This window comes from Acanthochromis polyacanthus, chromosome 14, assembly GCF_021347895.1.
Source record: "Acanthochromis polyacanthus isolate Apoly-LR-REF ecotype Palm Island chromosome 14, KAUST_Apoly_ChrSc, whole genome shotgun sequence".
Taxonomy (NCBI): domain Eukaryota; kingdom Metazoa; phylum Chordata; class Actinopteri; family Pomacentridae; genus Acanthochromis; species Acanthochromis polyacanthus.
Genome location: NC_067126.1, coordinates 20121263 through 20147990, shown reverse-complemented (window position 1 = coordinate 20147990; position 26728 = coordinate 20121263). Strand labels below are relative to the sequence as shown.

Below are 26728 nucleotides of genomic sequence, written 5' to 3'. Positions count from 1 at the left end.
AACAGTGTGTGTGTGTGTGTGTGACTGTGTGTGTAATACAAATCCTGAAATATTGCCTGTAGGCTAATACATATATGAATAGCTGGATAATAAATGAAAATAAATACATTATTACAATAATGACATAGAAAATATATTGCCCATTGTGTATTATTTATCCCTATCATCGGATGATAAATGATTGTGTGGTCAAATGTGCTTCATGCATGATGTAACTGCACACAAACACAGAGATAGAAAATTAGACAAAAAAAGTTTTTAAAAAAAAGTTTAAAAAGGAATTGAATTTTGAGGCACCAGCCTAAACATTGCCAGTCCACCTGTGAAGTGAAAACCGTTTCTCAAGAAGCTCATCAAGACAATGTCAAGAGTGTGCAAAGCAGTAATCAAAGCTCCACATGGCTACTTTGAAGACTCGAAAATATAAAACATGTTTTGACTTATTTCACACTTTTTTATTTACTACATTATTCCACGTGTTCATTCATAGTTTTGATGCCTTCAGTGCAATCCAAACTTTCGACTGGTAGTGCATATAAATGTTTCTATTGGCATTGTTTAAACTGAAACATCCAAAGGGAATGTGGCAAAGTGTGTTTTTCCTGAGGCCAGTGGTTTGTTCAGTTGTTTGCAGTGGGAGCACCATGTATTTACACTATGCTGAGACAATAAGCATCCATTCTGCACTGAGGCCTGCATGCTTTGTGTTTTATCAGGTTGAGCTGATAGATGTTCAGTTCTCGGTAAAATGGAGCGTTTGTTACCTTGTGCTCAGCCGCTCAATCACAGTTGAGGACCGTGATATAATTTGGCTCTTTAACTCGCACAATGGTACATGCTGAGATCTTTCCACACTACAAAACCTCATGAGCCTACAGAGACCAGCGGCTTCACCTTCTGTCTCTTGTGTGCTTCAACCTTCCTCCATGAAAAGAAAGAACCTGTGTGAGCATCTTTACTTTGACAGTTTTTTGTGCAATGTTTGTCGATTGCACAAACTGTCAGTGAAATTAGCTATGTGCAGCGCTTCTCAAGCCTTTCTGTAGCATGGCAACAAAAGCATCTCAGCTGAGAAAACGCTGCACCCGCACTCTGAAGGTTACAGTTGGGAGCACCAAGAAATGCTTGTTCTAAAGAAGGTACAGATAAAAACCGAAAGTTTACCGAATGCATTAGGATGCTGATAATCTTTGACTCCTGAAGCTACAATCCAGCATTAGACAAGCAATTAGAGATTTTAGTTGGCAGGGTGATAAAATAACTGCAAATGCAACATCCAAACCAAAAAAAAAATCATTACAATCTCTTAAATAAGTCCTCATACTCTCACAGTTCACCGTCTGCCATTCATTCTAATGGGCTCTAGCAGGGTTAACCCACAACAGACAACGTGGTCCTATGAAGGTGTGATATTAATGATATATTCCCTGGCATGTCTGCTCTTTACTGGTGTATTTTATCATCAAAATAATTTGAAAAATGTATTTGGAATCTTTGCAATGTTGTAATCTTTGCAGTATTGTGATATGCAATCAGTGTGAGCCTGTTCTCCATCTCTGCTCTCACACCATTCCCGTGTTCGTGAGCTGTCTTTATATTCAAATGTCTGCTACAAGGATGCATCATTTTCTACCAGAACATCCAAAAGAGGCAGCACTTTTTCGCAATTGCAAATGACAGCCACACCACACTCACTGAGAATGCCAGCGCTATTAAAAGAAAAACACCTGTTAGATTGCACACTGCAATTACCAAGCAGTTTGGCAATTTGCTATTCTGTCCAGCCTGAATATCTGAGGTAAAACTCAGTTTTTCTGAACACTTCAAAGCTCACAATACAATGAAGATGCCATTTGTTAAACAGTAAAGGGACCTTAAAGGATTCTTTTGACTGTAATCATGGATGTTGGTGTCTGAGCCTCCTCTCTCCTGATGTGGATCTGATTACACAACTGAATCAATGGCTCGGAAAGAAAGCGGGAGCGAGTGGCTCATTCTCCATCTGTGCAAATGCCATCCTCCACTGATTGTACTGTAGATGCACTCCTCATTAGATTAGGGGATCGATACAGCAGTCCTTCTCTGCAAGCCGGGTTATTATTCAAACAATAGAGACGAGAATAAAGGGAATGCTTCTTCTATAGGTAATTGGTGAGTGAAAGTGAGGCTGAAAGTTAACTTTGAAAGCTTTCAGGTGAGGAACTATCTCTGCTGCTGCTGGAGTCACACCTGAGGAGCAAATTATTACTCATGGAGAGCTTTGAAAGTTTAGTCGAGAACACATTTTGCTTCTGTTTCATCTCCACTTTGTCAAAATCAGTAGCATGAATTTCTGTCCTCACTGCTATTGTAATCTCAGCAGAAAAGATCAGCAGGATTCACTGTAGACTCGGCAGACTCTTCACTAGCCTCACAAAGTACTCCAACCAGTACAAACAGCTATTTTTCACCTGGTGTCTTGTTAATTTATAATTTAAATAAGCAGAACTGTGTGTTCAGACAGCGTGCAATTGCATTTAAGGGCTTGAAAAAATAGATTTTGTAGCAAACTCTCCCCAAATGGTGCAAAATTATGTAAATTCGTAGATGATGCAGCTCCATGAATCTGTTCTATAAATTAATGAAGACAACATAACAAGGATACTTTGCTGTAGCTTGGCAAAAATTAGATTCCATTTCTGCCTAAGCATAGTTTATATACCTATAATCTTGTTAGCAGGTCTGTGAGGTGCTTCTGTACAGCCAGCACAGCCTCACAAAAAAGAGGTAGAACTTGTAATTTTCACAGAAATGGCTGTACAATGGTGAAACGCCTATTTAATTATGGTTTTTGGACCTATTCTTGTGACAGGACTCATCATCCCTGCAATGTAGGAAACAACCACCATTTTCAAAGAAATATTTTACCTCAAACCATTACCTTTTCCCAGACCTAATCAAGTAGTTGTGTAATGCAAAATAAAGCCAACAGCAACGGCTAATGACATAAACTGTGACTGAAAATGTAAGCAAGCAGAGACGAAGAAAAAGCAAACAAACAAGAGCACAGTATTCCACCAAGGCTGCTCAGTCGTATCATTTCCAACAGCTGAAATCTTGAAAAAAATTTCTGGCAGAAATCCCGGCAACATAGAATGTGGCTATTTAATACAGATATACTCACAAACAAAATGACCTTGCACTGAGCACAGGCGTGTGTTATGCATGTGCACATTATGTAGGGATATCAAATCGCATGACGTAATTATGCAGCTGGCGGCGGGAATTGACGGGAGTTGGACACACCCCACAATTTAATCAAGTGTTCTTTGTACTGTTTCCGACAAATAAGTCCTGATAAGTCCACAGTGTAGTAGGCTCACAATCATGTGATCGTCAGCAGGCAGCTGGTGTAGTGTATCTAGCAAGAATACAGAAATCTTTAACAAATCCATGGATCCAGACTATAAGCTGGATCACTGCCAAAGTCTAATCACTTGATCCTTGTGTCATTTCTGACCTTCCCTGAAAATGTCATCCAAATTCATCGATCCATTTTTGAGTAATATTGATAACAGACAGACAAATAGATGGACAAATGTACGCTGATCGTGACATAAATGGTCCTGCCCAAGACCTAAACTCCAGTCTACTGGTTCAAAAACTTGCTAATATTAATCATTGTCCATAGAGATTATTTTGTATTGCAAAACTAAACGAAACAAAGCATGCAACCTCAAACATGGGGGCACACTGTGTGCTCCCAGGCCAGTAGAAAATAGGCCAAATGAGCATCCTAACATACTCCCAATGATAATAGAATGACGTTTAGCAGGCATAATGTTTAAAATGCTCATCAGTTTAGCTCAGTATTTGCGTGTCTAATTAGAAGCAAACAGAAATTACAGGCGACACTGAGGTAAACAACATTAGTTCTGCAATAACTTCCTCATAAAGCACTGGACAAACTGAATTCAAAACAATGTGATGGTGCCAGATGTTATGGGATCAACAAAGACACTACAATTTATCCAGGGGGATATGAATATTGTATTAGTTTTCAATCCATTTCATCTGAATGTTGCTCTGGGTCTCATGGTGGCACTCTGTGAAAAGTACCAAAGTATTAAGATGCATCCTCTGGGGAACATGAATGCCTGTATAAAATGTTTTGGGACTCTGTGGAGTGGCTGCTGAGCTTTTTCAAATTGGACCAAAGAAGTGAGCTGGATGACTGGATAGCATTGCCATATTTAGAGTTGTGCAACCAGCATGGATTAAAAAAAAAAAAAGCTAAAGAAAACACTCTTGTTATGTTATTTCTCTCAACAGTGCGGCACCAACCTCCTCAGCTTAAAGTGAAAAAGAAAACAAAGAAGCTGTGTAGGATAAACCAGAGGTGCTAGAATAACAGAGGAAAAGCAGGATTTGAGAGGGGTTTTTTAAACGTTGCATTTATATTGACTTTATATTCTATTATTTGGAATATTTTTATACCCTTAGAAGCCCAGATATCCTGCTGTTTGTTTTATCTATACTGTTTTTTGTTGTGAGCACACATTCACAAATCTCTGGATTTACAAATGCCGCATTTATAAAAATAAAATGCTGCCTTTATGACTGTGCTTCAAAGTAAGAGTGTAAAGACGATATGTATAAGTTGAGTCACAAAGGTATATATATTTAAACACCAGCCAGGTGCACTCTTTCTATCTGAAGATCCTGGAAAGCTGTCAGAGAGAGAGCTTGTAGACATTTTTTGGTACATTTTGTTTTTTGTTTCACTCCCATGTTCTTCTGTTTAAAGGTCTACTAATGGATCTATCAACCCGCATGAAGGCAAGATAGAGGAAAGCATTAAAAGCATGGTGTGCTGGTGAAGTTGTGCAACATGTTTTAATGTTTTAACATGAAAAAATCATGACTGTTCCACTTTATTAATGGAGATCCTTAGCTTTGTTCCAAAGAGTATCTGAGGTAGTCTCATCGGGGCGACATCCAGACTCTCTGAGTGGAAACATGTAGGGTTTATCCATGAATTATTGGAGGATTTTTATGTTTAAAATCAGCGTGCCTCCTCCACTCTTTGGACTGCTGACTAATACCAGGGACCTCCATTAATAAAAAGTAGAACAGTCATTATTATTTCATCTCTACTGACTACTGGGTCATACTTTAAAAGCACCCAGTTTTGCATTTTATTCACCTTTTTGGTGGTTTTGGTCCCATTTCTACTAACCCTGGGCTAATTTTTCATGGCCACATAAAGTCCTACACCACTATGGAAACGGCCCAACCTTGCCGAGATGGAGAAGACATTCGTAAATGACTTTGGTGTCATAAAACACTGTTCATATGCCATAAATCCTAAAATAATAATAATAATTTCTTTGATGACTTATTCTACAAAAACTACCAAAAAATGGAATCAATATGTACAAAACATATCACATGTCACAATCATGTGACCATCAGCAGGCAGCTGACATAGTGTTCACTTGTATTCATAGTTACAGTGATGCTGTGCTGCTATCTCGCAATGATACAGAAATCTTTAACAAATCCATGGATCCAGACTGTAAGCCACATCACTGCTAAAAGCTACTCACTTGGTCCTTGTGTCATTTCAGACCTTCCCTGAAAATTTTATACAAATCCACTAGTCCATTTTTGAATAATGTTGCTAACAGACAGACAGACAGACAAACGTACGCCGAATCGCCGATGATCACATAACTCTGTTGCATTCTTTGGCGGAGAATAACGTATTAAAAAACATCCTGATTTTAAGCTTAGATTTGGTCATTCGACCTGACAGGACCACAGGTCACTCATGATTCATTCAAGGATCATTGGAAAGTTGAAAATGTAACGTTTATTTCTGTTTTTGCAGTATCCTGTCTGATAAAGGGTGCGACTTCGGTGACATTTTTAAAAACCCGCTGGCAGGTTTTGGGGGTCGGAGGGTTAAACTACCACCTTTATTGTTCTTGACCCAGTGCAGCATTCCTTATTTTTTTCTTTGTGTTAAATTTTTGATGGACTTGCACCGAACCTGACACTGCTCTGCACTGTGATATGTGTGTAAGTTAAAGGTTGCAGGGCTTCAAGTAAACAAAGACACATCCAGCTACACACAGCCCGGACAGCTGATCCCTCTCTCTTCACTTTAAACCGTGGTACTAATTCCGCCTCAACTTGTCCCTTTTCACACTTCATTGAGGTCCTTCATTTAAGCCTTTTCAGCAGCTAAACTTATTCGGAAGTGCAGTGGAGGGCAATTGCAGCGCGGGCTCAATTTCAGTGAGAATCAACTTGGAGCAGTCAAAAACAAGACACCAGTCATCCATTTCTACCTTGTCTGAACTGGTAGAGACTGAAGACAAAGCGATTCCCCTTTCATCATGCATTTTGATTTAATGCGACAAGTTCAGACTTAGTTCACCTCTTTTTTTTTAATTCTCTAAACCTTTTGTCCACCCTCCTGACATTAGCTGTTATGGTTGAGTGCAATTAGATTGAAGACTTTCTGGGGGTGAGAGGCAGGTTTTGTTCTGCTTTATGAAAAGACACAATGGGATGATTTTTAGAACTGAAATTTAACACCATCCAAAATTCCATTCCTGTTTCAGACTTCTGAACATTGTTCATTTCCATAGAACAGACTCATAGTAACTGTTATCTCCCACAAGTTCAGTATCCTCTGAGACATAGAACTTCCTGAAACTCTCCCCCTTAAGCAAAACTTCTATTTATCATCAGTATGGCTCTTACAGGAAAAGCTACCATAACCTTATCCTTCTGCAGACAGCCAGTTGAACTCAGTGGCAAAAACTTTGCAGAGTAAGAATAGATACCACTATCTTTTTTAAACAAACTGCAGAGAGTGAGTCATGCACCATGCATAGAACAAGGCTGTATCCCTAATTAGTATCCCTGCTGGTGTCACTCACCTCCTGTGCAAAATGCCAATTATGTGTCAACATTTAAGAGATTAAAGCTTCCTGTAAGCTACAGAGAAAAAGCAATAATATTTCCCCAACCACAGCAGTACGGTTTTACTCTTGGAATGATAAAACAACATCACAAAAGTGAGGAATGAAACATGTCATTCCCCACAGAGGCCACACATGAGCCAATTTTTAACAAACCACCACAACTATGGTAGCTGCAAATGTATCAAAGGAAGACCAGTGGAAAGGCAGCAATGTATTTTAATAAATCTCACCTTTGACACCCCCAGTATCCCTATGAAGTCCATCAGCAGTATTTAAAGATTAAATATCAGACACAGCATGAAGAAGCAATGTCCATCCCGTTTAAAACCGACCAGAGCTGCGTGAAAGGTTACATTTGAGTTTCACATTTAATCGTATTGCTCTCCCCAGTCTATTTTGACACTGGAAATATGATACCAGCTCAGAAGGAAACCAAAAGAAAGCAGAGTCAACAGGGAAAGGACAGAGCTTTACTACAAACTACACTGCCTGTTCAAAGGAAAAAGTCACCACCTGGATTTAACTGAGCAAATAGTTCAGAGCCTTCCTTTGGATAATTGCTGCAGTGATGAATATGTTTCAGCTGGTAACAACTTATTTAACCCTAGCTGATGCAGTGAGGTGCTTCTCACCTCTTAAACAACCATATTGGAAGACATATCCTGGGGTCATGGAAAGGACGTTAATCTGTTTCAGAAAGGTCAAATTACTGGCATGCATCAAGCAAAGAAAACAACTATGGAGGTGAAAACTACGAAAGCTGAAACTACTAAAATCGGGTTAAGAACCGTCCAACGCATTATTAAAACCTGGAAGGATAGAGGTGAACCATCATCTTCAAGGAAGTAATATGGTCAGAACAAACTCTTGGATGATCGTGATCGGAGATCACTTAAATGTTTGGTGAAATCAACAGTAGAACTCAGAGCTATGTTTAATAGTGAAAGTAAGAGCATTTCCACACACAATGCAAAAGAAACTCCAGGGATTGGGACTAAACAGCTGTGTAGCTCTAAGAAAACCACTGATCAGTGAGACTAATCAGAAAAAAAAAGGCTTCAATTTGCTAGAGAGCATGAAGATTGGACTCTGGAGCAATGGAAGAAGGTCATGTGGTCTGATGAGTCCAGATTTACCAGTTCCAAAGTGATGGGTGCCTCAAAGTGAGGTGGATGAAGTGATGAACTCATGTCTAGCCTGTGGGAGCAGTGTTTTGATGTGGGGTTGGTCAGGTTCAGCAACATTATGTGCCCAAAGAATGAGGTCAGCTGACTACCTAAATATACTGAATGACCAGGTCTTTCCATCAATGGAGTTTTTCTTCCCTGATGGCATGTTTCGAGATGAAGATGCCAGGATTCATGGGCTCACATTGAGAATGAGTGGTTCAGGGAGCATGAGACATCACTTTCACACATGGATTGACCTCCACAGAGTCCAGACCTCAGCCCCACTGCACACTTTGGATGTACTGGAGAAGACTTTGCACAGTGGTCTGACTCTCCCATCATCATAATGCAACTCTGGAAAGAAAGAAATGCTGTGACATTGTAGGAGCTTATCGAAACGCTGCCATGGTGAATGAAGCCATACTCAAAGCCAAAAGCAGTCCAGGAAAATATCAGTGTGTGTGACTTTTCCTTTGATGGACCATGTTTGTAAGAAGAATTATTTTTATCGAATGATATCATGAGGTGAAGTTATGAAACAGGTGCTAAACGTGCTGAAGATTAGTGTGTCAGCAAGGGCTTCTCCATCTTAATATTTAAAAGTTAGAGATCTGAAATAAATGGCAATAACAAAATGACGATCAACCTTTAAGCAACAAACTTTTACTCAAAACAGTGAAGAAATTGGAACCTGGTGGGAGAAAAGGTTTGTTTGAGAGCAATCAGTTGTATCGATGTGAATCCTGAACTCTGACACGGGATTGCATCTTTATTGTCACCCTCTTGTGATTGGGTCAGCATGAAGCCGAGGCAGACACGGCTCACACAGTCAGTCCACATTTATTCACAACTGAGACACATTCTTACATTTACAGCAGCTGAAGAAATAGTGTTCTGGAGAAAATAAGACGCATTCTGTATCTGTGATTTAGGAGCTGATAGCAAATTGTGGTGAGAGGGTAATGCATGAACTCTGCAGCAACAACACACTTATCAGCCCTTTACATTTCCATCAACAATGATGTCAACAGGAAAGTAAAACCCGTTATAACCGTGTTCATGTGGGGATCGCTGTGAACAATCTCCTGCTACACTGTATATTTAGTGTCAGAAATTATTACTCCACCAAGGAACAGTAGAGTTATGTGACGATCGGTGTACGTTTGTCTGTCTGTCTGTTTGTCTGTTACCAACACTACTCAAAAGTGGATTTGGATGAAATTTTCAAGCAAGATCAGGAATGAAACAAGGACCAACTGCCTTACTTCTACAATAGAATATCAAATTAATAGTGCTCAGAGCAGATGTTTAAAATTTAGTGCTTCCCTTTTGTGCCTGTGATGATTTGACACATCAGCCTGAGACGATAGATTACAGAACTACATTTCATAACTTTGTAAAAAAATGAGTTGGAGCAATGGGCCTTTGCACTTCTATGTAGATATCCCATTAAAAACAGCCATTTTCAGCTAGAATAGTCATTTACCACATTAACAATGTTTAGTCTGTATTTCTGATTAATCTAATGCTATCTTCATTGTAAAAAATAATAATAATTTTCTTTCAAAAATAAGGTCATTTGTAAGTGACCCCAAACTTTTGAACAACAATGTAAGTATTGCTTTTTTCACATCCATATGAGCCCAGCAGTTTTATCCATTTGCTCCTCTATATCACTATGACATGATTACTTGTGACTGGTCCCATCTTCTCCTGCTTCTCCAAGCAAATAAGATGGCACAAAGATTTCTCGACTGACAGTTTCAGGAAAGGACGCTGTTTTCACACACTGTGCAGTACACTGCTGTAGCTGTGAAAACAGATAGGCTAACTAAATATTGTCAAGTTAGTGGAGGGATTCCCAGAGAGACAGTATCTGCTCTCTAAATATAGAGCCAAGGGAGCATTGTTTGCCAATTTTTGTTTGTGACAGTGCAGAGGACTCACAGATTAACCTGTGGCTGAAGCTCCACAGAGTACATTTGTCATCTCCCCAGCTCTGTCAAACTCGAGTGGATGGGTATTTTTTCTTGGAGGACACATACATTTACCATTCCGCAGTGTAGTCATCCTTATATCTGGAACTAGGGTGACAGTGATTACAAGGTTTGATGCCCAGAGCCACTTTCCCTGGAGCAAAGTCTTTTGTTTGAGTGTTTGTGCTCTACATGCGGAAATACTGTGTCTCTTGTTATTAACTGAATATTGCTCACTGCTTAACTCATAGTCTCTCCTCTGTCTTTGTGTGTTTGCAGTGTTACACCCACACCCATTGCCTGAAGAAACACTCTCATCTAGTGTCCTAAACTAGCATTCCTGCTGTTATGTCATACACCAAGGGGTCCTTATTTTATGTTCTGCTGAAGATGAAACAGTGAGGACCTTTGAACTGTGTCACAGTCTGAAGCTGGCAAAGTCACAGAAAATCCCAAGACGTTTCTGGTCAATTAAATTACATAAGTCAGTGTTACAATGAGCTAATTATTCAGCTGTGGGCCATCCATGGGTAGCTATACAGTATGTTCATATAGGTATCAGTGCATACGCTAAATATTATCTCCATGGGAATATCCACTGCACATGTTGGTAAGACAGTGAGAAAAGAAAAAAAAAAGACAAACACATAATAACTTCACATCCAGCATTATAGCTGGAGGCGTCACCTCAAGCAGAATCCAACCCTTTGCCTGTGAGAAGTGCAGTAACCTGGAGTAAAGCTGTAGAGAAGCCAGCTAGGGACGTCTGTACCACATGTATATATGGGATTAAATCAAATCTATGTTGTTATGTCAGAACAGCGTCACATATTGATATTTTCTGGTGACGTAAACGGTTTCCTGACGTAAATGGTCAGGAAGCTGAAGAAATACTTCACAATGACTGGAATGTCACTTTATGGGCTTTAAATTGCTTTTTTGCAGCATAATTAACAGATTTGAGTCATTATACATATTATGACTCACACTACTCATTTCCATTAATAACCTCTTTGCTGTAGACACAGCAAAGGCAGACTTCCTTTAATATTTCCAGGCATAAACAGATGTACTCTGACCATTTAATGTAGGGTGGAAATTAGTTCATTTGTAATTAAAGTCAAAGCGGAAAAAAAATTAGGATCAAGTCCACGTCATGTGTCAGGACTTTAGAGAGCAAATCTAAGTTGTGTCTCAGAGAGGGTCCAAGTAAAATCTAAGATTTTGTTGCCCTTTTTACTATCTTGTATGATCTTGGTCAAAGTTCTGTAATTGGCTAAAGTCTCCCCAAAGTAGAGCCCAGATGAGCTACAGAGGACTAGTTTTCTCTCAGACAAGTTAATATGCTTAAAGGTTAGCTTAGTTTCATTCAGCGATGACAAAAATAAAAAACACTGCCTATCTGTGCTATAAACGACTGTAAACACAACAAAAATTTTGTTTGTCAAAGTTAAATCACTTTGGTCAGTTTGACTCACAGTGTTCAACATTACACAAACCTTAAGGGAATATTCAAAGTGCTGGCTGCATTAAATTCATATTAAAATACTAAGGCTCTCTAGTCACTGGCAGTTTGTGTTGATACAATCTCAAAAGTTTACAGGGTCATTAATCAGTAATATTTCTACAGTGTATCCTAGAGAGCTCTGCTTTCTCTGAACTGAACGTCTGAGTTTTCTTCTTTTTACTCTCGTGCCAATAGTGTGTACGAGGTTATACAGATGCTCTGACCATGTTATCAAATATGCATGTTTCTCAGCACTCCAAAGCTTAATGAAACTACGCACCGTACATCATTTTTTCATTACTCTGCCAAGCCACATAACTCGGCGAAATTATGTGACAATTAACGTGTGTTTGTCCGTCTGTTCGTTTGTCTCTTAGTAACTTTACTGAAAATTAGCAAGTCAGGAGGTATGGTGTTGACATTACCAAAACACAATTTTGAACCAGAAGACTGGAGTTTAGGTCTTGTGCAGGACCATTTATGTGACGACTGGTGTACGTTGGTCTGTCTGTCTGTCTGTTATCAACATTACTCAAAAATGGATCGACTGATTTGGATAAAATTTTCAGAGAAGGTCAAAAGTGACACAGGGACCACCTCATTAGACGTTAGCAGTGATGTGGCTTATAGTCTGGATCTACGGATTTGTTTAAGATTTCTGTATCATTACAAGATAGCGGCATGGCATAACAGTAACTATGACAACAAATGAACACTACATCAGCTGCCTGCTGATGATCACATGATTGCGATCCTACTACAAATCCACCATTGCATAGTTATCCATAACTATCTGTGGAAAATGACAACAACTGATCAGCCTTGATGGAGTACTGCGTTCTCTGAGTGCTTTTCTTTGTTGTCTATGGGCCAGTTGGCAAAGTGTAATCAGCCTTTAAGGCCGCAGGTTGAGTTCAGTCCTCAAGCAGCCAAGTATCAAGTCCAAGTCAAACAAACAACCTCATCTAGTTCAACTTGAGTCCAAGTCTAAAAGTTACAGGCTGGGTTTTGTTTCATTGTTGTTCTCTTTCTTTCTTTTTTCTTTTTTTAAAGCAAACAGCATGGCTGGATACAGGGACAGGAAATACTGCAGCAATTAGACTTTTTTAAATTATTAAATTGCCATGACAAACTAAACCACAGACAAAGTATATATTACACCTTGAAAACAAAACAAACAAAAGTCAACAAATATTATGCACCAAAGGCGTGAATGCAAAAAAAGAGGGGGTGGGCACAAACAGAGCAGACAGAGAACAGAGAATTGCAACAGCAGGAGAAAGTGTCATGCTGTTGTTTTTTATTTAATAGTTTGCATTAAAATGCTTTTGGTGCTCTGAAGTTGGTTCCAGGTGAGCTTTATGTGGAGATGAAGCAAATGTTTTCCTATAAAGAAACTAAAACACTGCACACTGAATAATAGAAGAACTCATAAGGCTTCACCTAATAATAGTCAGGGCAGAGAACACTTTCCAGTTATAGGTGTATTCATCTCGCGTGATGCTGACAGTCTTAGGCAAGTACTTTCCTGAAGTCTACTCTTTACTGCAAACACTAATTAAGATGGCACATGCTAAGCACTGTCTATGGCCTGAGGCTCTCTAATAAAAGGCCCACTTCAAACAGCTAGTGAGCATCTAATTAAATTTCTGCACAAATTAATGAGACACAATGTTTACGCCTCCATGAGACGATTAACGAAGCAACCGGTACCGTGTGCCAGTGATACTGATGTTTAGCTCCAAACGGCCTCAGCGAGTCCCTTCATTGTTTTCCCTCTCAAGAGCACCTAAATGATATGCAAATAGGAAACGCTAATGTTCCTCTTAGAAGAAAACCTTGATGAAGGCCACTGTAAAGTAATGTATACAGCGCAAATTGCCTCTCTGTATTTACCTGTGGCTTAAATCTCTGATGGATGAAAAACCTAATTGCCGCTGGTAATGTTTGCTGTAATTTGGTCTGGATGCTCAGTTTTTGTTTTGGAACATTTAAGCTCATAGAATATTCGCCTTTATGTGCTTTAGGTTAAAACAATTAATTCCTGTTGTTTGCACATGGAATTCATCAATAAATGCCAGCTGCAGGCTTTGTAGGAAAACAAAACCTCCTAAATGTAAAAATGCTAAATGCTTGCTGAAGAAAAGCGTAAGGCAACATCCAGTCCTGCAAAGAATAAAGCTAAAGTACATTAAACTCCAATGAGATTAGACGTGTTGTTCCAAATGCACAACATTTCCTCTCAAAATACAATTGCATTACACCGTATTACCATTTAATAGTCACCATTATTTCACGGTGCAGTGAAATTACAACAATGTACTTTGAAGGCAACATGTTGTCCAATAGTTTTTTGGGATGGAAAATAAATTACAACCCAATAATAGAGAGAATAATCTACAGTGTACAAGAGAAGTGGGTACACACCTGTGCAATATCACTTATGTGCAAATTATTTTGAAATGATTGCATTATTTCTAAGCTGACAAGTGAAATGTCATGAAGAGTCAGAGGCAAATTCTTTAGAAACACTGTATTAAAAAAAATATAGACCCAAAAGTAGAAAGGCAACTCAACAAAAGTGAATCTGCAATCACTGAAACTAAACTGAGAACACCATGGATCTCCAATTATCCTAAATGCATGAACACTGTTATGAAATGAGCCGTGAACACCAGAACTTTCCCAGTTCTGGACCTATGGACTGTGTCCACCTGCATGTCTGCATTGTGGGTCCATATGGAAAAGAAATTCCAGAGAAAGTGAAACATCTGACTGTGTGACTTTTAAAAAATAGAAAAGAATGCATAGAAGGTACAGAACGAGCCACAATACCACTAAACGATGCCACGCACAGTGCACTACTTTCACAACTTAGCTCTAAAAAACAGATAGGCAAGTCTTTTAGATTTGGCATGAGGGTTTATCAGTTGAAATCAAAGTTTCTATGGCAACTGAAATAGCGTAGGACCATCTAGAATGTCAACCTCTATGAATTGCTCTTCATCACTCAACTACATGAAAAGCTGCTAAAAAAACATGAAGATAAGTCTGATTAATATAGGGGCACACTTAAGCCAAATGAAATCAAGATAAACTTGTTTGGCTCATGTGAGGTTCAGCATGTTTGGCACAAACCTGGGCATGATCACCACAGTGAAACAGAATCCTGACAGTGAAGCAATGAGGTGTGAGCGAGAATGGGGCTGCATGAGTGCAAAATGAGTTGGGAAGATAACATTTATAGATATCATATTTGCGCATATACCAAAATACTGGCTGAGAAGACGACTCCCAGTATGTAGAAGCTTGGCAGATGAACAATAAATACAGCATGATATCAATCTGAATTATATTCCCAAAATCACACAAGAGTTTCTAAAGTAAAAGGTGAAACAATGACCTGCAAGCCACTAGGTAGGCTTGCTTGTGGACTTTGGGTCATTGTCATGCCGCATAAACCATTAGTGTTGAGCTTTAGGTCATGAACTGATGGTGGATATTCTCTAGGAGGATTTTCTGATAGAGAGCAGAATTCATGGCTCCATCAATGATGACAAGTGGTCCAGGTCCTGTGGAAGCAAAGCAGCCTCAAACCAGGATCACACCACCACCACTACCACCATGTTGGCACCACAGTTGGTCTGATATTCTTCTTGGGGAATTCAGTATTAGCTTTACACCAGATGTAGCAGGACCCAGATCTTGCAAAAAGTTCCACCTTTGACTCAACAGTCCACAGGATGTTATTCCAAAAGTCTTCAGGCTCATCTAGATATTTGTTTGCAAATGCCGGACAAACCTTTATGTTCTATTTGGTCAGTAATGGTTTGCACCTTGCAACCATGATGCCATTTTCTCCCAGTGTTTTCCTTCTTGTAGAATCATGTAGATGGACTTTAACTGAGGCCAGTGAGGTCTGCAGATCTTTCAATGTTTGTCTGGGTTCTTCTGTGACCTTCTGGATTAGACACTGACACACGTTTGGAGAAATGTTGGAAATTGGTCCACTCCTGGGAAGGTTCACCACTGTGCCATGTTTTCTCCATTTGTGGATAATGTCTCACTGGAGTTCTCTGGAGTCCCAGTGCCACAGCTATTGCTTTGTAACCTCTTCCAAAGTAAAAAAATGTCAATGACTTTGCTTCTCATCGGTTCTTGAATCTCTTCAGAACGTGGCATCATGTGCTGCTTTTTCAGACCAGTTAGCTACTTCACAATGCCAGACATGTTCTATTTAGTGATGTTTAGATTCAGCAAGCCTGGCAGTGTTCATATGTGAATGTGGCTGGTGAGATTGAGTCCGACTGACAAATGAATCTGGTTGTTTGTTAGATTGATAGCTAAGGGGATAATTACTTTGTTGCATAGGGTAAGATGGGCTGAACATTGTTCCTTCAATAAATCAAACCATTATTTAAAAGCTGCATTTTGCATTTTTTTTGGGTTATCTTGGTCTTATATTAAAATCGGTTTGATGATCTGAAACATTTAGAAAACCCTTGGATTGTCCTAAAGGGAAACAGAGCAACTCAGCATATTGAAATTCCACTGTTTTCATTTCTGTTGTTTCTGTGGGTAGTTCCTGAGTGGGACCAACTCTCATACAGTCTGAAAAGGTATAGATCAGTAGATTGGTTTAATATTATTTTGCAAATTACATTTCTGTGCCAATTCATTAACTTTAGAGTCTTTTCAGACAGATTTAATGCTGTACCATATATCCTTAAATAGTGTGTCGTCTTTTTGTTTACATCTATTGCCGGGGGTCACGAGTCTTTATTTGAGGCAGGCTTGTACAAAAGATAGGTCTTTATTTCTAAATATGGTACTTCCATGTATTTCCATGAGTAATGTATCATATTTAAGTACGAAAACTCATTTTTATCTGCTCCCATTTGCCTTGCTACAGTTACTTCTTTACGTTATAAATGCTATGGAGAGGAGAGAAAGCAGCAACACAATTTGAGTTCCTTCACACACCTTGTCATCGCACCAATAACCAGCTCATCAGTCTACATGTACATGTCTTGGCTCACACGCACCTCATTATTAACCCATGAACCCACAGCACTCTTGCTGTCACTGCTTTTACCATCATGAAAAAAGCATTAAGCAACTCAGTACAGCAGACCATGCATAACATTTTAGCTAATGTCTGCAAACCTAGAAGTACCTTATCACTCAGGATCTCACATTCTAACATGACACAACAATTTCAAAGCATTTCAGTGAACATAAACCCTCCATTTCTTCATATGGCTTTGATTATTCTACATTCTACATCTTAGTGTGAACTATTATCTGTAATTGCCGTATGAGGCCATAGGGGCCGCTGTTAAACAAAAGTCACCTATGCTTATTATAAACATATTTAACCAGCGTAAATAGTGCTGTGCCAAGTACTTTTTTGTATTACCTATTTAAATTCTACCTTTTAAACAAAGTGTGATGCTCATCATTTCAAAGGTTGCTTTCTGTTCCCTCCAGTAACTGATTCTGGTACTGCTCATCCTCAACTTCCAAAATCTGCCCACAATATCTGTCTTCATGCATTTCCACTTACATTCAGCATGAAGATCTTACACAAACTGACAGTCACAGCTCTTTCTATAGCTACACACATAATGCAGAGTTGATATCTCTTCTAAATGAACTGAAAATGCTAAAACTGGCTTGACTGTATAACCGTTTAGATTACACTACAAGCCAAACATTTTGACACATCTTCTCATTCAGTGCTTTCTATATGTTATTTTCTACAATGTACATTAATAATGAATATTAACACTTTTTTTGTTGACAACATATTTCCACATGTATTATTTTTTTGTTTTGTTTTGATGTCTTCGGTATTAATCTACAATGTATAAAATAATTAAATAAAACCACTGAATGTGAAGGTGTGTCCAAAATTTTGACTGACAGTATGTGTAAAAGGAAAGATATTCTGGAGTCTATGTAAACATAACTCTGACAATTGACCACTGACTTTGAAGACATTCCCAGCTAAACACAGTCAGCTCTGGGAACCAGCCAGTCAGTCAGATGTAATATCGTAATATCAGCCCTCAAAAATCTGGGTATTATATCTGACTGTGGCTTATGCCTGAGGAATAGCTTCAAAATGAGATTAAATCCTTTATTTAGCAACACAGAGAAACATACGCGTCGTATTATCCACCCACCTTAGTTTTTCTTTTTTTCTGTGTTGCAGTGCCTTGTTTACTTCTCTGAGCACTCAAGCTATGGAACCACTGTTCAAAATTCAGCAGCCAGACTACTGAAGCGAACTTATAAAGCTTTGAATAGTGTAACCTCAGAGCATAGTACTGAAACTCCTTATTTCCCTTACTCTGGAAAGCCCTTTGTGTGTCATGCTTTAAAAGGTCTCTATAAATAACCTGATCTGAGCTACACTGCAGGTTCACTGTGTGGCAGATTTGAGATCATTTTCCAGGAATAGAAGTTGATTTCTGGTCTCTGGGCATATTATTACTAAGCCTCCATGTGTACTCTGCATTGTGGGTATTCAAACAAAGAGAGCAGAGAGAACCAAGTGAGTCAAAAGTGGACCACAGATAGGTTTTGCTCTGGGGCCCACGCAGAGTTTAATTTTGCCCCGGCCAGAGTGACCATTGGTTAACCGAGCATGAAGGACAATCTGACCTCATGCTGGCTCATGATGAATCTTTAAAAAGAACATGCAGACTATGCTGCTGTCATCTACAAAACAATCTGTGACATTTAAAACAGTGGTAGTTAAATGTAAATCAATCAAATGTACATTATCATTGCAGTTTGTGATAGTAAGAAGGTTCCCCGACTTCTGAGAATAAAAATTCTAATCATTTCCACAAAATGTCCCTTCTACACTGGGAAATGATGCATAAAACAAGCTGCATGTTAGAGAGATAACAGAAAGCAGACAGCGACATTAAAGCCATACGGTGAATGTTGCAGTTAATCACCAAACCTGGCACTTCCTTCAGCCAATATCTGACCTGACACACTCGCAATGACATTTCTGAACTGCCTTATTAACTACATGGCTTTCATTAGTGAAGTGGGCATTTTCTTGCAGGGGTGAAGAAATGAAAGCTGAGTATTACAGCGTCTTCACCACTTTGGACCAGAGCTGCTTGCACTCACACCTTTCAGGCTTGTTTGGTATCAGACATCCAGTCCCAGCTGCCTCATTAGGCTGTTGTTGCGACATGACAGGACAGGAGGAGGTGCCAGAAGGTGCAGGTGTGGGTCGTATGAGAACTGCTGTCGATCTGGACTTTGGACTCGCCTGACGCCACTTCTTTCTCCTCACTAATCAGGATTCAGAGCCTCCAGCACAACAAAACAAACCAGTAATGCGTCGCCTGTGGTTTAGACACCGAGTAGGATTTCACTATATAAACTGCTTAAATGTATAAGTTGGTAGTTTGTGGAGTGCTACGTGTAATGATCTACCATTTATTGAGCTATACAGCGTGATCCAATACCACATTTGTTATTTTACGCAGGATATCTAATTCAACAAGTCACGTGGAGGCGCAGAAGTCCTGTTTAAAATTCAATCAAAAGCCCAAATTAGAAGCATATCCTACAAACAGACACGAAACCGTTACAAAAGAAGATGCAGAAAACGCGCAGCATACCAACAAGAATAACCTAAAGTCATGACAAATAATAGGCTTTGTAAAAAAAAAAATCCGGGCGCTGTTCCATTTTACGCACGGTAGAAAAAAAACTTTCCCCCATTGAACGGTCGTTCAGCAGCTCAGAGGAAACGTGAAAAGGGGATTCCAGTTTAAAATGATAATCTACACACACATACACACATACTTTTTTTTTTCAATCGTCTTACCTCTATCTCTTCTGCAAGACCCGAAACGGGCGAGACAGTAGAAGGACACGACGCACAAAATCCACCACTTGTTGGACGAAGGCATGCTGCTGAACGAGCTGCTGATCCGTGCGGAATGTAAAGTTTGGAGGAAAACTTCATCAAGTTGAAGAGCTGAAGTTTGTGTGGTGTGTGTGTGATATATATGTGCGGTGTGTGGGCGCGTACTTCCGTTTGATAACACTGTGCCAGTCTGCAGGCTCTATGAAATTGAAATTCCCAGGAATTTCCTGGAGGGACACTTCAATATACGAAAATAAAATTCCCCATCTCACTGGTATCACTTCCTGAGAAATTAAAAAAGCAAACGACGATTTAAATTGTTTATTTTCATATTAGCCATCACCATCTCTTCTTAGTTTTTCCATGTAAGGATTATGACACACATGAAATCATCATAATAATAGAAGTGGGCACAGCTTCAACAGCTGAAAGCCTGATCTTATTATTGAGCTCCTTCTCTCTCTCTCTTTGCCTCTCTGTTGGGAGCTGCTGAACTGTTGCAAGCCGAGCCGCAGGTTGCTTCTCTTCAGCCCCTCAACAAGGCTTTAATCTGCAGCAATTCATCTCTTAGTGATGAGAAATTTTCATCCGAAGCCCATTACCCAGACCCAGCTGTCTGCTTCATTCAAGAAAGGCGTACCTGAGTTGTGGCCTTTGGAGAGGTTCTGAAACCTCTTTCAGCTCCTCAAGACCACTGCTAGTGACACATGCTGTAATTGAGCTTCAAGTTGGCACATATACGCTCAAATTATAGTCTGTCAGTTTCTTCGCTTCCTATACTTTCATAACTTGAATGAATTCATTACACCAAGTTAAATACCACGCTGGATTTATGTACAATAAGACACTGTGTTAAATAGAAATGGCTGCACTGCTGCCAGCGCTAAGGATTTAATCCACAGTTGGGGGTCGACCAGAATAAAATGATTTGACTGTCAGATGAGGCACTTTGGTGGAATTTTCCTTTATTCAAATCAGACTGTAGACATGGCTTTTCTCTGCTATATACACTGTAAAGACCCGAGAGAAAATATCTGGTTTTGGGATGTATTAATATAATTTATTTGAAAGGACCATAAATAAAAGGAAAGTTAAAGGAGACTTTATTTTGCCACAAGCAGTATGACAAGTGAAATAAAAGCTTGTCTTGAATTTTTACACATCTTGAAAAGGGGTATGATTACCAAATCATTGACTGTATATGTTGATGAATGAGGCCTCCATCCAAGGTTTCGGAGCAGCTGTTTTGATGCTAAGTGTGATGGCTACGACCGTCAGTACCTCAGCAGAGTCAGAGTTATCCTGATTGCTAGCTAATCGAAAAACAAGAAAAGCACTCAATCAATTGTTCCTTGTATCATTTCCAATAGATAAATCCCGATAAGTGGTCGAGCTTAAGTTGATTCACAATCATGTGATCGTCATAGTTACAATGACGCTGTGCCGCTGTCTTGCAGTGATACAGAAATCTTTAACAAATATGTGGATCCAGACTATCAGTCACATCACTGCCAAAATCTAATCACTTGGTCCTTATGTAATTTCTGACCTTCCCTGAAAGTTTCATCGTTGCACACAGACAGATAGACAGATTAATAGATTACAGACAAACGTACGCCGGTCGTCACATAACTCCGCCACATCCCTTGGCAGAGCAATGAGCAATACGATGGATTTAAGCTAAGGAGAGCCATGCAAACCTATCTGTGCCATGGACTATCTTGTGATGGTACTCCCCTTTTACTCAAAGCAGTTACGCCCTTAATTATGCATAATTGTACAGTTTTGCGGGTGAATTTAAATCATTCAAAAATGAATGTTAGCTTTGCTCCATGTCGGGTGGATAAGTAAGTTGGCAGCTGATTGTTAATTCTTTCGATATTTTTGTCTCAAAAGAAACAAACGATGAGATGTAGCAGGAAAGGCTGCCAGTTTGAAAGAACAACAAAGTCAGCATGAGGAGGTAGGCCAGGAAGATGGAGGAATAAGTCATCAACAGGACATTCATCTAGGACACCAGGATCCATGTCCTGTGTGGAATTATTTTCCTTAGACTTAAATTTAATTTTTAATTTGTTTTTGGTTTTACTTCTTGTTTGGTTTGGGTTTAGGGCCCAAAAGCACATGGTAGACTTTAAGTTTAGGGAAATATGACACTGTCCTACAGTTTCAAAACAATAACTGCTTGTTATGAACCTGCTGAAGTCACCAAAGCCACTTGGTCAGACTTAGGATCGTCATAGTTTGTGCTATAATACTGCCCGTTCACAACATGTTAGAAACTTCTCCATTTTGAGGATTACCAGGGTAATGAATCCCTCTAATGTATGATTAATTGGCTTAAAAGAATTAACAGTAAATCAACAAAAATATTGATTTACTGGATGTTAATTTGAAGCAAACAAGCAAATGTAATCTGGCAGAAAACATGCTTCTGTCAAACTTTAAGTGATGCCGTTTCTGGCATTTCTGCACTGGTTTCATTTTTCAAACAGTTTTTTTAAGGGAGTAGATTTCTTTTTCGTTTTTATTTTTCTTGATTGGAGGAATCCTCGTGATTTACCCCAATGTACGATACAGAGGAATACATTACAAATATCATGCATTTAGATAAAATATGTTGACCTTCCTTCCACATACAGTGCTTTTAGGCAGAGCATATATGATTTGGGCCACTGGTGTTCTAGGCAATGGTGTTGTTACGTTTCTGAGGCAACAACTGGTTTCTGCTCACTGCACAAATCTATAAATGGTTGTTTCAATCTGGTGTGAATGAGCTCCAAATGGTAAATTATCGCTTGTTGTTTCCATCATGATATTCACTGCATCACAATTCATAATGTTGTGACATTATGATCCTGTTTGAAATAGTTTTTTGCTCACCAGTAAATTGCACAGCTGTCATTTAACCCTGAACAAAATTTACATGAAGTTATAAGTTTCAAGGCTGTGACACAAGCCTCCATAGAAGGTAATGAGGCATTATTGTCTCTTCTGCAGTTTTTTCTGTAAGCTTTAAGCTAGGAAATGTGATGGAGGTTCTCCAAAGCAAAAGCATACTGATGCAGACAGTAAACATAAAAAGAAAAGAACTCAGAGAGCACAGTACTCCATCAAGGCTGCTCATTCCCCCATATGGAATTGTCAGAAATGCAGCATTTATTTATTATTTTCAGCAATCCACCATTTGCTTATTAGTTATTGATGATCAGAAATCACGGCAACATAGAATGTGGCCATTTAATATAGTTGTATCCACAAACAAAATGACTTTAGACACAGTCGCTCCTCTGAAAACAAAAAATGTAAAAATAAAACCTACGTCTCCATGGATGAATAATATTGAATTAAAGAGACTCAAACAGAATTGCAGGGTGGCGGAAAGGAGGTGGAGGAAAAACAAAATAACCATAAATCAACAAATATTTTCTGAACAACAACAAAAATACAATAAAGCTATTCGGAATGCTCGCAATAACTATTTCTCAAAATTAATCAGTAATCACAAGAATAATCCCAGAACTCTTTTTTTCAACATTCAACAAACTAATCAACCCTGATTCTAACACACCTTCTTTTAAACCTTCTGACTCCCTTTGTGAGGCGTTTGCAGATCACTTCAGGAGGAAGATAGACACTATCAGATGTAATATTTTATCTTCTCAGAGTAACATGGTTTTAAATACATCTGAGTATCTGTCTTCACCGGAGGAACCACTGGACAGTTTTGTCCTGGTTAATGCTGAGACTCTTTATAAAGTTTTTTCCTCAGTGAGGCCCACCACATGTCTTTTAGATCCTATTCCCACCAAACTTCTTAAGTCCTTTTACGATTCTTTTAGAGATGAACTTTTATACATGATGAATTGCTCTCTTCAGACGGGGATCTTTCCTGCCGCTTTTAAAGGGGCGGTGGTGAGGCCCTTGCTGAAGAAGAGCAATTTAGATTTTAATGATTTCAACAATTTTAGACCGGTGTCTAACTTACCATTTTTAAGCAAAATTTTAGAAAAGCTTGTTTTTATTCAGCTTAATGATTTTATCAGCACACACAATGTCCTAGAGAATTTTCAGTCTGGATTTAGAGTAAACCACAGCACCGAGACGGCCCTTTTAAAGATTTTAAATGATCTTAGACTAAATTATGATTCACATATGCTGACAGTGTTGGTACTACTGGACCTGAGCGCTGCCTTTGATACAGTAGACCACACTATTCTTTTAGCTCGTTTAAAACACATCGGCCTCTCTGGTGCTGTCCTCCAATGGTTTACATCTAATCTCACAGACAGGACTTTTATGGTGAGTCTGGACACCTGCTCTTCACGGGTTCATGGGATCACATGTGGTGTACCCCAGGGTTCGATTTTAGGTCCAGTGCTTTTTAACCTTTACATGCTCCCTCTTGGCAGTGTCATCAGGAGACACGGAGTCAACTTTCACAGCTATGCTGATGATACACAGTTGTACATCTCCTTGTCTCCTGATGACACAAGGCCAGTGGATGCACTTTTTAATTGTATTTTAGATATCAAATCATGGATGGCAGAAAGCTTTCTCCAGCTTAACCAGGACAAAACTGAGGTTTTAGTCATCGGTCCTGAGGCCCTGAGAGAGAATATTTTACCCAAATTACAAGAATTTTCTTTTAATCCTTCACCACACGTGAAAAACCTGGGCGTGATTTTTGACTCTGAGCTGAATTTTATCCCACACATCAAGAACATCACCAAAATTGGTTTCTATCATCTAAAAAACATAGCCAGAGTCCGCCCCATTCTCTCTCGGGCCAACACGGAGATGCTGATGCATGCTTTTATTACCAGTCGTATTGACTACTGTAATAGCCTGCTTTCTGGTCTTCCGAAGCAGAGTATCAGAGGGTTACAACTTTTACAAAATTCAGCAGCTCGTGTCCTGACGAGGACCAGAAAGCAGGCCCACATTACACCTGTTTTAAGATCGCTGCATTGGCTCCCCGTGTTTTTTAGGATCGATTTTAAGGTCCTTTTAATGGTTTTTAAGTGTCTTAATGATCTTGGGCCTTCTTATCTTTCAGAACTGCTTTTACCCTACGAACCTTCGCGGACCCTGCGCTCCTCTGGCAAGCGTCTCCTCCAAATTCCCAATGTCAATTTAAAGACTCAGGGGGAGATATCTTTTAAGTTTTATGGCTCTAAACTCTGGAACGACTTGCCGCAGGAGCTCAGAGAATGTTCATATTTTTAAGAGCAGGCGCAAGACCCACCTTTTTAATCAAGCTTTTAACTGATATGTATTTTCAGTTTAGTTTTAACTTGGTAATCAATTATTGGTAAACGATTATTTGTCACTTATTGGTGTATGTATTTATTTTATTTATTATTATTATTTATTTATTTTATTATCTTATACTGGGTTCTATGTTTTTATGTTTTATCTGCTCTTATTATTTTTATCTTATTCCAGTGTTTCCTCTGAGGGAGCTCTCTGCATCGGGAGTGTGGCTCGCCTGTGGCTGTCAGGGTGCTGTGCTGTGGGTTCTTGATGGAGGCTTGGGGCTCACTCCCACTCCTCCTCTCGGTGTCCTGTCTTGGAGCCCTGGTTGCCATGAGCGACCTGCTGCTCTTGGTGCAGACGGCTCCTTGGGTGAGTTTCCTCTTCTGGTTCATCTTTGCCCAGCCTTATATTATATTTTAATATTCATTGCATTAGTGTATGGTTGAGGGCGAGAGGGGGGGTGGGGTGGGGGGTGGGGGGTGGGTCTGGTTATCGCGTTATAGTGTGACTGTGGTTTTTTTTTTTTTTGTTATATCTTTGGGTTTGGAGAAGACGGGTTAGCGGGTGGAGTGGGTGGAGTGGGATTGTTTTAAATCTGTGAAGCACTTTGTGTTGCAACTCTGTTTGTATGAAAAGTGCTATATAAATAAAGTTTGATTGATTGATTGATTGACCTTGCGCTGAGCACAGGCGTGTGTTATGCATGTGTACATTATGCACGGAAACTGAATCACGTGACCTAAATATGTTGATGAGACTCAGAAACACCCTCACAATGTAATCAGATGTTCCTTGTATCATTTCCGATGGATACGTCTCGATAAGTAGCAGTAGTCGATTTGTAGTAGGATTGCAGTCATGTGATCATCAGCAGGCAGCTGGTGTAGTGTTCACTTGTTGTCATAGTTACAGTGACGCCGTTACGCTATCTCGCAATGATACAGAACTCTTCAACAAATCCGTGGATCCAGACTATAAGCTGCATCACTTGCAAAATCTAATCAGTTGGTGCTTGTGTCATTTCTGACCTTCCCGGAAATTTTTATCCAAATCTGTTAGTCCGTTTTTGAGTAATGTTGCGAACAAAAAGACAAATGGACAGACAAACCAACGTCGATTGTCACATAACTCCACCGAGGCTCTGCCTCTCAGAGGTCTCATGTCCAGGGGTCGGTGCTATTATGGCAGCATGAGAGGATCTACACAATATTTGACAGGTAGTGCAGCCAGTCGGTGTATGTGATTGTGAAACTTATTCAGTTGAATTTTATTGACTTTGTAAACTTCAAGGGCACTAAAAAGAAAATTAAAGACATTCAGAGAAATGGTCATTGTTCCCTGAAGTGATGGTCTTTTGTGCTGTCCTGTTGCCAAGACAAACTCTCATTTCAGACAAGACTGTAACAGGAGGTCCTGGTTCAAGTCCCCAGAACAGCTGGGAAAATCTGTGCAGGGAAAGTTAATATTTGTTTCCTCTCCCTGAAGGCATGCTGAAGTGCCATCAAGCCAGCCTCCTAAAGCCCAGCTGCTCTCACGGAGCTCGTAAACAGCCAGCAGCAGCTAGTGGTAATACTTGGTCAGCTCCCTGGAGATGCTGTCAAACTTTATGTGTATGATGCAGAGCAGGAAAGAGCAATTATGGTCATTGACATATAAATGCTTGGTGATAAAATGTGTAAAAAAATATAACAGTGTCATATCTTTAAGATGGTTGACGGTGATACTCAGGTGGTTATGTCATGAACTGAATGAGTCAGTTCCATCACCACAACACACCCTGAGTAAACTATGACTACTTTAGTTTTCATGGGTCAATATCTAGCTTTCATACGCCAAGTTAGAAAGACCTGCTGTACTCAGAGTCAAAGATCAGTGTCCATGTGGTTCCTGTCACCAATTTATTGTCACTTGCAAAGCTTCCTTAGTGTTTTTATTTA

At 39.5% G+C, this 26728-nt stretch overlaps 1 protein-coding gene across 1 annotated transcript in view; it reads right to left on the bottom strand.

Annotated features, from left to right (window-relative positions):
• tfpia (tissue factor pathway inhibitor a) overlaps positions 1-19815 on the bottom strand; it is a 60233-nt gene extending 40418 nt beyond the window's left edge. The window contains exon 1 of the mRNA XM_022191853.2: positions 19491-19815. Within this exon, the coding sequence (XP_022047545.2) occupies positions 19491-19575 (85 nt within the window). The 5' untranslated portion in view covers positions 19576-19815. The remainder of the gene's footprint in view (positions 1-19490) is intronic.
• Positions 19816-26728: the final 6913 nt, after the last annotated feature.